Raw genomic sequence first — 12,016 nt, forward strand, 5'->3', positions numbered from 1 at the left:
AAAAAAAAAGAGAAAAAAAGACAGTTTAAAATCGCAACACCACATACATTCATTCTAATCGGGGCTGGACCTCAACAATAAGGTCAACAGCCCCAGGCCTGCCGGAACAGCCAGGTTTTTACAGCTTTCCTGAAGGCCATGAGAGTGGGTGAGGTCCGGATCTCCAGGGGTAGCTGATTCCAAAGAGTCGGAGCAGCCACAGAGAAGGCTCTCCTCCTGAGGCCCGCCAGCCGACACTGTCCGGCTGACGGCATCTGAAGGAGGCCCAATCTGTGGGATCTTACTGGCCGCTGGGAGGTATGTGGCAGTAGGCGGTCTCGAAGGTGGCTGTATATGAACTAAGTGCTCTTTTTCCTTTGTGCTATTGATAGGCATCCCCCCTCTCCTCACTAGAGCCGAGGTGGCGCAGTGGTTAAATGCAGCACTGCAGGCTACTTCAGCTGACTGCAGTTCTGCAGTTCGGCTGTTCAAATCTCACCGGCTCAGGGTTGACTCAGCCTTCCATCCTTCCGAGGTGGGTGAAATGAGGACCCGGATTGTTGTTGGGGGCGATACGCTGACCCTGTAAACCGCTTAGAGAGGGCTGAAAGCCCTATGAAGCGGTATATAAGTCTAACTGCTATTGCTATTGCTAATCTCACCAGCTCAGGGTTGACTCAGCCTTCCATCCTTCCGAGGTGGGTAAAATGAGGACCCGGATTGTGGGGACGATACGCTGACTCTGTAAACCGCTTAGAGAGGGCTGAAAGCCCTATGAAGCGGCATATAAGTCTAACTGCTATTGCTATTCTGCTGCTGGCAGTGTTTCTATGTGCCTGGACAGATGAAGCCCTTCTGCACTGCTGCTCCCTCTTGAAACACCTCCAAGTTTAAAGGGTGACGATGACTCAAACACGGGAAGGTTCTTTTCTCTTAAAACGTTCGGCCTATTTTCAGGATGCTCTTTCAGGCCTCAAATCTTTTCTTCAGTTCCAGCACCTTGGGCTGCAACAACTGCCTAGACCCTAACTGAGGCGGTAAGCTGGTGACCCTACCTAGGATTTTCTTCTTCGCCCCGGAGTCACTGGCTTTCGTTTGCAAAAAGTCTGCAGATGTTTGGATGGTGGAACCACTAGCAACCGATGACTCCACCTTTGTGTTCTCGTTGATTGGCGGTTGAAGGGCCTGGTCAGTCCTACATTCCTGTTGCAACTCGGTAGCAGTGTGGCTCTCTGGTGTAACTGGACTAGGAAAGGCAGTTTCAAGGTGTGCCCGGTGGGTCGTTTCTGCTTCTGATGGCTCATTGCTAGCCTCCTGGAAGGAAAGATTTGGAGTGTCCAGACCAGGGCAACCTTGCAGCTCAGCGGAACTGTGGGCCAACACCTCATTACTTCTCCTTGCAGCTCTGGCAGGTGACAAAGGGTCTGGCAAGTTCTCTTCATCCATGCAGCCCAGGAACACTCTGTCCTCAGACAGGGAATCTTCAGCATCATCCTCTTCTTCAGACAGGGCTTTGTAAAGGTCCTCTCTACTGGGCCTCGGCTGCAACAGGTCCAAAGACAACAGGGTCAATATTCAGCTCCGTTGCTTAAAGATGACTAGAATTTAGCTCTTTCCTTACTATTTATCAGCCAGATTTCAGGGCCTGCAGTAGCCACAGTGCTAAAGTCAAGGAGGAACAGCAGCTGGGGTTACCTGGTTTATGAGCTGAGGTGGCACAGTGATTAAGAGTGCAGCACTGCAGGCCATTTCAGCTGACTGCAGTTCTGCAGTTCGGCTGTTCAAATCTCACCGGCTCAGGGTTGACTCAGCCTTCCATCCTTCCGAGGTGGGTGAAATGAGGACCCGGATTGTTGTTGGGGGCAATATGCTGACTCTGTAAACCGCTTAGAGAGGGCTGAACACCCTATGAAGCGGTATATAAGTCTAACTGCTATTGCTATTGCAGTTCAACGATTCTAATCTCACTGGCTCAGCCTTCCATCCTTCCGAGGTGAGTAAAATGAGGACCCGGATTGTTGTTGGGGCCGATATGCTGACTCTGTAAACCGCTTAGAGAGGGCTGAAAGCCCTATGAAGCGGTATATAAGTCTAACTGCTATTGCTATTGCTAATCTCACAGGCTCAAGGTTGACTCAGCCTTCCATCCTTCCGAGGTGGGTAAAATGAGGACCCAGACTGTGAGGGCGATATGCTGACTCTGTAAACCACTTAGAGAGAGCTGAAAGCCCTATGAAGCGGTATATAAGTCTAACTGCTATTGCTATTGCTAATCTTACGGGCTCAGGGTTGACTCAGCCTTCCATTCTTCCGAGGTGGGTAAAATGAGGACCCGGATTGTTGTTGGGGGCGATATGCTGACTCTGTAAACCGCTTAGAGAGGGCTGAAAGCCCTATGAAGCGGTATATAAGTCTAACCGCTATTGCTATTGCTATTATTATTGCAGTTGGACATCTTTATAGGTACCCAGAGTCTCAGCTGGCAGGGCTTACCTTAGTATAGAAGTTCTCCTCTTCTAGGTGATAGAAATCCAAGCTGCGGGTCCCGTAGAGAGGCTGTTGAGCTTGGCTTGACTCCAGCAAGTTTAGTGTCTCAAAAATTTCCCCCAGGAGGTCAAATTTCTCTTCATTCAGATAACTGTCACCTCCCGCAGGTTCCACAGAGGAGTCTGGGGAAGGTGATTTGAAGGGAGTTGAAACATCCCTGGAAAATAAATATAGGAGAGAGCTTGACGTTTCTGTATAGGTGAGGCAGTTAGTAAAATACAAGGGAAACTATCTTACTAAGCAATTGGATTTGCTAAAATGCCTGTGTTTCATTTCTTCCTCCCTATAGGACTCTTCTCACAAAAGGTGCAAGAAAACTAATCAATAAAGCAGATGGATATGTGTTTTGAAGCTGAGAGTCAAAGGCAATATGTCAGGCCTGCAATTATATTCCTTTTAGAATTTTGGCCTCACACACTTTCTCTTATTTCATTATGCTGTTTCATTAGTATAGTTGATGGGAGGGGGGAATAGACAGGAGTAGGATTGTGGAATGTATTGTTATCCTTCTTTTCTAGAAGACCAAGGCCATCTTTTGTCTCCGCACTTTTACACCTGACCGGAAGCAGCTGGGTGGAGACGCCAGCATGGAAGAAGAAGATTGGACCATGTGACGGATTTGTGAGTGTGGTGACAAGATCATGAACTTTTAACTGGGTGGAATTCTGACGTCATTTCCAGAATTGGGATTCCATAGCAATGTGCTAAGATGTCTGCTTTATTAAATTGGAACTTTAAGGATCGTTTTGCCTTGGACTCTGATTTAATTCGACATGATACTTGGAACGCTGAGACAATATTTAGGGAGCTACCAGATAAGGTAATCTCAGTCTGAGTTTGCACAACACCACTAGTGGCATTCATGGGGTGGGGTCAAACGGGAGGAGTCAAATTTAAAAAGCAGCATTTTGTCGCTGCCTCTTACGGATATGTGGCGTGGTGCTGCTTACACATATGCAAATTTTGGAGCTTGTGAAACCACTTCCACTATGCCACTTCCTTCATTTTGAAAAAAACCCTCCAGTCCTGCAGAGAACTCTGAACATTGTCACTGCATATTACAAAGCTCCCTGCGTAGCAAGGTTTTCTACATTTGTTGTGGGCACAGGCTGTATAGAGCCGAGGTGGCGCAGTGGGTAGAGTGCAGTACTGCAGGCCACTTCAGCTGACTGTTATCTGCAGTTCAGCGGTTCTAATCTCACCGGTTCAAGGTTGACTCAGCCTTCCATCCTTCCGAGGTGGGTGAAATGAGGACCCAGACTATGGAGGCGATATGCTGACTCTGTAAACTGCTTAGAGAGGGCTGAAAGCCCTATGAAGCGGTATATAAGTCTAACTGCTATTGCTATTGTATGTAGGCCCGCTATGGGCTTTGCTGCATGCATATATACATATATATTTTAATTTTGTTCAAGGAGGGTGAGGTTCCTGCATTTGCCCAGATGAGGAATTCTTGATAAGTGGCACTCCTCTAAATTCACGTTGCCACATTTTAAAATGAATTTAAATTGCGTTATTTAGCCATAATGCATTAGCAGGGGAAATAGGATAGGCTTGACTCGCTGACTAGAGTCATTATCTTGTTGATTTACCGCTAGTTAAGAGTTAGTGACCCCTGTTGCAATGAGTTTGAGAATTAATTGATGTTTCGTTACAGGGACAACCTTTAGGTTACTATTTTCTCTCTCTCTCTCTCCCTCTGTGGAAAAGAAGATAACTGTACAATGAATATACCCCTGTACAATACGGCAGAAATACCGGTAGTTTTTCCAGAGCTGATTGGACAAAGCTTTTTTTTAATTTTTACATAGGTCTTCTATTTTCTCTCAGTGCGGTTTGTGCAGAAGCATTTCCTAGGGAGCTGAGCCCAGTGGTGGGATTCAGCCGGTTCGCACCTATTCGAGAGAAACGGTTGGTAACTTTCTAAGCAGTTCGGAGAACCGGTTGTTGGAAGAAATCTCCTTTTGTTTCTTTCCACTTTACAGGGCTAATCCTGTAAGGAAGGCAGGAAGGAAACATTCTGGTGTTGTTTCTAGCCTCATCTTTATAAGAGCCGAAGTGGCGCAGTGGTTGGGGTGCAGTACTGCAGGCCACTTCAGCTGACTGTTATCTGCAGTTCAGCGGTTCTAATCTCACCAGCTCAAGGTTGACTCAGCCTTCCATCCTTCCGAGGTGGGTAAAATGAGGACCCAGACTGTGGGGGCGATATGCTGACTCTGTAAACCGCTTAGAGAGGGCTGAAAGCCCTATGAAGCAGTATATAAGTCTAACTGCTATTGCTATTGCTATTATTGACCTGCTTACAGAAACTGCCTCTCTGGTTAACCCTGATTACATTGTAACAGCTAAGGCGAAGCGCCCATCGACCTGAATGACATTGAGTTGGCCACACCCACGCAGTCACATGATCACCGAGCCCCGCCTACCCAGCTGGTCATTAAGGAAGAGAACCGGTTGTTAAATTATTTGAATCCCACCACTGGCTGAGCCCCACATGTATCAAAGGTTCTTGGGAGAGACCTGACACACGCAGAGAACTCGGCTAATAAAGCAGAGCAGCTGCCAGAGGAAGAAGTAATGGAGCCCAGCTGCCCTCCATTGTCTTGTCTTACCTTTGAGTCTCCAGTTCCGTCTCACTGTTCATCCTTTGTGGTCGCCTCGGGCGAGACTGAAAAGAGGAGAGAACCTGAGTCACCATGCAGCCCTGGGCTTGTAAGGGATCGGCTATCTTTTTCTTAACAGTACTTTGAGGTTCTGGAGATAGGAAAGTCAATGGAACCTTTCCTTTGGGATGTAAAGTTGTATCCTGGTAGACTTACAGCCATTCAAAGCTACAATGGCACTGAAGAAAAATGACTTATGACCATTTTTCACATGACCGTCACAGCACCTCCATGGTCCCCTGTTCTGACCCCCCCCCCTCGTCCCACACCAAAGCACGCCGAGCCATAGATACTTTACGGAATTTATTCACAGACAGACAGGTCCTTGGCAGCAATCCAGCACGCCAAGCTAACACCACAGTTCTCCAACATTAGTGAATGCGTTGACTTCTGCAAAAGGGGCGTGTGCACAAGCAGTCCTTTTATAGTCTGGAGAGGAGCCTAATGACTACCAGCTGAGTGCAATTACCTCCTGTAACTGCGTAACTGTTCTTTACGCCTATTAGTTCTCCGGTGCCGGGCATCTAGGAACAACTCCCTTGGCTCCTCCCCACTGCTGACGTCCGGATCACACTCCCTTGTCTCCTCCCCACTGGTCCAAGGCTCAGGCGCCTCCTGGTGGCCAACCAGCCTCTCTGCGCCCTGCTCAGAGTCAGAACCCTGTCCAGGGTCCTCCACATCCTCCAGAGCCGATTCATAGGGCCCCTCGCTGTCGGAGTCTGGTGGCAGCTCCAACGGCTCTTGCTGGGCCACAACAGTCACCTAATCAACATTTGAATGCTTGGCAACTGGTTTATATTTGTAGTGGTTGCAGTGTCATGTGAAGCCAGATTCACTTAACCACCATCTTACTAACTTAAGAACTGCTGTGATTCATGAGAGCCATAAAATGGGTCAAAATTCACTGGATTGCCTCACTTAGCAACAGAGATTTTGGGCGCAGGTGTGGCCATAAGTCAAAGACTATCTGTATTCCTCACTTGAGCCATCATAGCAGAATGCCCCAGACTGACTCTCCTGCAGGTATTGTTGGCACTTCAGTTCTCAAAAGCATCGGCATTGATCCTACTGTCTGAGGACTTCTGGGGATGGAACCAAAACATCTGGCAGATACACAGTTAGGGGATGATCAGTTGGTCTAATTATATTCCTGGGATGGGATGGGGGAAGGGGAAAGACTCATTTAAAGATTTCCAATTCATCAAAAATGCAGCTTTTGGAAGGAAGAGGAAGAGCAGGAGTAGGAGAAAGGTACGGGAAGAAGGAAGGGGAAGGAGAGGAGGAAGGAGGAAAGTAGAGAAGGGAGGGAGGGAGGGAGAAAGGAAAGGGAAAGGAAAGGAGGGTGGAAGGGAGAGAAAAGGAAGGAGAGAGGGTAGGAAGGGAAAGAGGAAGAGTAGGAGTAAAGGAGAGGTAAGGGAAGAAGGAAGGGGAAGGAGAGGAGGAAGGAAAAAAGTAGAAAAGAGAGAGAGGGTGAAAAGAAAGAGATAAGGAGAGGAGGATGGAAAGGAGAGAAAGAGGAGGAGAGAGGGTAGGAAGGGGAAGAGGAAGAGCAGGAGTAGGAGAAAGGTACAGGAAGAAGGAAGGGGAAGGAGAGGAGGAAGGAGGAAAGTAGAGAAGGGAGGGAGGGGGAAAGGAAAGGGAAAGGAAAGGAGGGTGGAAGAGAGAGAAAAGGAAGGAGAGAGGGTAGGAAGGGAAAGAGGAAGAGCAGGAGCAAAGGAGAGGTAAGGGAAGAAGGAAGGGGAAGGAGAGGAGGAAGGAAAAAAGTAGAGAAGAGAGAGAGGGTGAAAAGAAAGAGGTAAGGAGAGGAGGATGGAAAGGAGAGAAAGAGGAGGAAAGAGGGTAGGAAGGGGAAGAGGAAGAGCAGGAGTAGGAGAAAGGTACAGGAAGAAGGAAGGGAAAGGAGAGGAGGAAGGAAGAAAGTAGAGAAGGGAAGGAGGGAGAAAAGAAAGGGAAAATAAGGTGGTGTTACAACAGGAGGAAGGGATGGTAAACAAAGCAACCCAAACTGTATATTATAACCTATTAAATGAAATAATAAATGTATAAGAATGATTTAATGATAAAAAAATGCAGTTTTTGAGGCACCATCCTTTGATATTCTTTCAACACTCTTAGTTAACAACAAAAAAAAGTAGTGGCATATAATTCTCTTTCTCCAGGCTTGGGAAATGTGCCTGCAAAAAAGGTTATAACAGAAGGAAGCCACCAAATCCTGCGGATTTTCCCATTTCTGTCCAGAGAAAACTTTTGTTCACAATCTCTGAATCAGGCAATTAAATATTCTGAGTTTTGCCTGCATACAGAAGGGGAGAAAGTCTCATCTGTAAATATGCTAAGTGACTTATTGTCCTTTTCCCAAGATTATTCAGGGGAGCCATCAACAGTTCCGCCGGACACAGAATGAGATAGTTTTATCTTGAAATTTAAATTTATTTATTTTTATCCTGCAGCACTGTTACTTTCTGCTTTGTGAATAATATATTGGGGTTTTGGCATATTAGATGGACATTAATTGAGTTCACTTCACATAGCTGCTCTTCTGAGCTTTCTTCTGCAGGATATACAAAATTTCCTTCTGCAGGATATACAAAATTTCCTTCTGCAGGATATACAAAATAGCAGTTAACTGCTATTAATATTCCAGCTATTCTCTTCCCTTCAGCCCCAGGGCACAAAAGCATAAAATTACATTCTAAGAATAATTATGAGAAGTGAAGGGCCCATGAAATGTTACTAAGGTCTATTTCGTAAACCTTTGGCTGTCTACGATGAAAGTATTGTTTTTAATGACGGAGACTGAGCTATATGAGACATGATGGCCTTAAGATACCTTATAATTTGTTCGATTACTTACTTACGTTCTACTCCTCATAACTGCTTACACAAGTTGCACACATTCAAAACTTCCTGCCCACTTATTTTGCACTTTAAAAATCCCCCAAGATTCCCCAAGCAATCGAATGAATTGGTTTGAGAAATCTGGGAGCTATAGCAATAGCAATAGCAGTTAGACTTATATGCCGCTTCATAGGGCTTTCAGCCCTCTCTAAGCGGTTTACAGAGTCAGCATATCGCCCCCACAGTCTGGGTCCTCATTTCACCCACCTCGGAAGGATGGAAGGCTGAGTCAACCTTGAGCCGGTGAGATTTGAACCGCCGAACTGCAGATAGCAGTCAGCTGAAGTGGCCTGCAGTACTGCACCCTAACCACTGCGCCACCTCGGCTCTATAATGTCAAAGAAGGAATTGGAGCCATCCCTCTTCAAGTGATAAATGTGGAGAAGGGACAGGGTGAGGGGACAACGTTCCATGCCTCTGCTATCTCTCTTCACGTCCTTCCCACATTGCTTTTGGATGTGAAAAGGAAACCAGTTGGAAGAAGGATGGCTGCATCTTCGTTTTAGATCTTCTCACTGAGATTTTCACTTAAGAGTTCCTTGATTTATTGAGATGGCTTATGAATGAGATGCAACAGAATGTGTTGGAGGTGAGAGGGTGGGATTCATATTTTTACACGCCTCCCTTTTCAGTTTGAATGCCTGAGTATTCACTTATATTAATATATGAATTTAAATTTCTTACAGCTAGGTCAAACTGTGGCTATCAAATGATCTCTGTGCCTAAACAATATCATATTAAAACATTCCTGGAGAATAAGGGAGTAATTCTGCCTAAATATTTGCATTGATATAGCAATAGCAATAGCAGTTAGACTTATATACCGCTTCATAGGGCTTTCAGCCCTCTCTAAGCGGTTTACAGAGCCAGCATATCGCCCCCCCAGTCTGGGTCCTCATTTCACCCACCTCGGAAGGATGGAAGGCTGAGTCAACCTTGAGCCGGTGAGATTAGAACCGCTGAACTGCAGATAACAGTCAGCTGAAGTGGCCTGCAGTACTGCACTCTAACCACTGCCCCACCTCGGCTCTTAATCAGAAATATGCCCTTCTCTGTTTCTTTTGACTTTTGACGCAACTGGTCCAAGAATCTTGAGGAATTGCTCCAGAGATCTATTACAGATGACAACCTAATATTTGGGCCACGCAGCAATGAGCACCAGGCCTGTTCTTCCGCTCTTCCACTAAAGCTCTCCTTCCGGTCTTTAAGCCACTAACACTTCCATTTTTTCCATACCTTCCCGAAGTGCTGAGTGATGGGCAGGCGCCTTTGAAGGATCTCAGACTGTTTATTTCGGGTAGGCAGGATGGGACTGGAGATCTGGCTGTCATTCGGGGAGTGTTCTTGCTCTCTGGACTGGCGTAAACTGGAATCCTAGAAGAAAACAGTGTCTTACAGACAGTGGTGGGTTTCAAAAATTGTTCGAACCGACTCTGTGGGTGTGGCCTCCTTTGTGGGAGTGGCTTGCCGCCCATGTGACCGGATGGGAGTGGCTTGCCACCCATGTGACCGGATATGAAGATGCCAACGACACTTGTCAGAACCACCTTAAATTGCCCCACACACAGCACTGGCATGCATAAGAATAGGATGTGAACTTGTTTTTTAAAAGGCATCTTTGGTTTGCGTTAAAACAACCTCAACACACGCAATGTTCCGATTGCACCACAAACGCAGTAGTCATCCTTGCCTTTCACAGAGGCACCGAGTTTTATAAATAGGAGCATGATAGTGTAGAATAATCATATCCAAGGACCAGTGGTGGGTTTCAAATAATTTTGGAAGCTCTTCTGTAGGTGTGGCCTGCTTTCCAGGTCCATTGGTGGAACCTCTTCTAACCGGTTCGGTAGATTTGACGAAACGGTTCTACCGAACTGGTGCCAACTGGTAGGAACCCACCTCTGCTTACAGAGCAGGGATGTCAAACTCAAGGCCTCGGGGTACTTAGATCTGGTCCATGGGCCACTCTAGAAACAGCAAAGGTCCGGCCCACGGTGCCTCTGCCAGTGAAAATGGAGCTCGGGAGGGCCACACACAGCCCTCCCAGGCTCTGTTTACAGCCGTGACGGCCTCCTGCCGCCCTCTGCCAGCAAAAATGGAGCTCAGTCCTTCGAGCTCCATTTTTGCTGGCAGAGAGCGGCAGGAGGCTATTGTGGCTGAAAACAGAGCTCGGGAGCCCATTTTCACTGGCAGAGCATTCGTGCCACCAGACACACCAGACACGAGTGATGTCAAGCTGGCCACGCCCACCCTCGCTATGCCTATTCTGGCTCCCAAGGTTAAACACAATGCTGATGTGGCCTTCAATGGAGTTTGACACCCCTGTTATAGAGCACAACCTCTGGTTCCCTCCCTATTGAACTGTTTCTGGGGACAAGGCAATAGCCACACACACGAAGTCTGAAATATGGTTGCTGGTGTGACCAAAAGGCTCACTAGATAAATGTTATAAGAACAAGACAACTTGCAAGGAAAGAGACCTAATATGAAAGGAAGCCATGTAATGATGCGATGGATTGCATGCAGTCACTCACAGAGCAACTTTGGCATCTTATTTGGAAACCAAGGACCCAGAGTATGGAGGAAGAATGGAGAGGCCAATCAAGCACAGTAATCCCATGGTCATTGAACCAGGTTTTAGTGCTTTTGGCAAAAGTTGCTCTCATCAGAAAAGAGGACTTTGGTCCACTGAGCAACAGGACTTTGGACCACTGTGCTTCATTAAGACCAGGGTCAACGCAGCCGTCTACCAGGAGATTTTGGAGCACTTCATGCTTCCTTCCGCAGACGAGCTTTATGGGGATGCTGACTTCATTTTCCAGCTGCCCACACTGCCAAAAGCACCAAAACCTGGTTCAATGACCGTGGGATTACTGTGCTTGATTGGCCAGCAAACTCGCCTGACCTGAACCCCATAGAGAATCTATGGGGCATTGCCAAGAGAAAGATGAGAGACATGAGACCGAACAATGCAGAAGAGCTGAAGGCCGCTATTAAAGCATCCTGGTCTTCCATAACATCTCAGCAGTGCCACAGGCTGATAGCTTCCATGCCATGCTGCATTGAGGCAGTAATTGCTGCAAAAGGGGCCCAAACCAAGTACTGAGTACATATCCATGCTTATACTTTTCAGAGGTCTGATATTGCTCTATGTACAATCCTTGTTTTATTGATTGCATGTAATATTTTAATTTTCTGAGATGGTGGATTTGGAGTTTTCATGAACTGCACACCATAATCATCACAATTATGACAAATCACGGCTTGAACTATCTTGCTTTGCGTGTAATGAGTCTCATCTCATATATTAGTTTCACCTTTTAAGTTGCATTACTGAAAATAAATGAACTTTTGCACGACATTCTAATTTTTCGAGTTTCACCCGTATACCTGGAATTTCCTGGAAGTTTAAATCAGATGCTGCTAAATTTTTAAACTTCACCACATCAGCAATGCACTGCCTTCTACTTGGATGTTAGCATTCTGCACGCAGTGTTTCTCATCCTCGGCAACTTGAAGACGGATCGGCTTCAACTCCCAGAATTCCCCAGCCAGCATGGTTGAAGTCCACACATCTTAAAATTGCCAAAGTTGAAAAGTACTATCTACTTTTATAAATGAATTTATTCCTGTTCTTTCTACTTCCTTGTGGGTTTTGTAACAGGAGTAATGTAACATGCAGACATAACTACAGTTGTACAGTAAAATATGCTACTACTGGCATCACTGTTCCCCCCCCCCCCCCACTTTGTAACACTTTTTAAAATGTGAAGTTTGGAATAGGAAAGAATAGTCTTACTTTTATGCGGCTCCGTATATTTTTCAGCCGGATTTTGGCATGACCCTTGGCCTGGAAGATGCAAAGGGATAAGTATAATTTAAGGGCATGTAGAGGGGGGGGGAAGAAGATAGACAGGGATCATCCCAAG

The 12,016-nt window shown here is 46.3% G+C and overlaps 1 protein-coding gene across 1 annotated transcript in view; it reads right to left on the reverse strand.

Moving 5' to 3' along the window:
• Positions 1-205: 205 nt before the first annotated feature.
• The window catches only part of DENND1C (DENN domain containing 1C), a 53,334-nt gene continuing 41,523 nt past the window's right edge, over positions 206-12,016 (reverse strand). The window contains exons 19-23 of the mRNA XM_087710999.1: positions 11,887-11,937; positions 9,324-9,461; positions 5,139-5,194; positions 2,473-2,683; positions 206-1,521 (exon numbers count right to left, since the gene is read on the reverse strand). Of these exons, the coding sequence (XP_087567125.1) occupies positions 946-1,521; positions 2,473-2,683; positions 5,139-5,194; positions 9,324-9,461; positions 11,887-11,937 (1,032 nt within the window). The 3' untranslated portion in view covers positions 206-945. The remainder of the gene's footprint in view (positions 1,522-2,472; positions 2,684-5,138; positions 5,195-9,323; positions 9,462-11,886; positions 11,938-12,016) is intronic.

This window comes from Thamnophis sirtalis, unplaced genomic scaffold, assembly GCF_051295495.1.
Source record: "Thamnophis sirtalis isolate CommonGarterSnake01/CBP01778 unplaced genomic scaffold, rThaSir2_p1.2 scaffold_3, whole genome shotgun sequence".
NCBI classification, from domain to species: domain Eukaryota; kingdom Metazoa; phylum Chordata; class Lepidosauria; order Squamata; family Natricidae; genus Thamnophis; species Thamnophis sirtalis.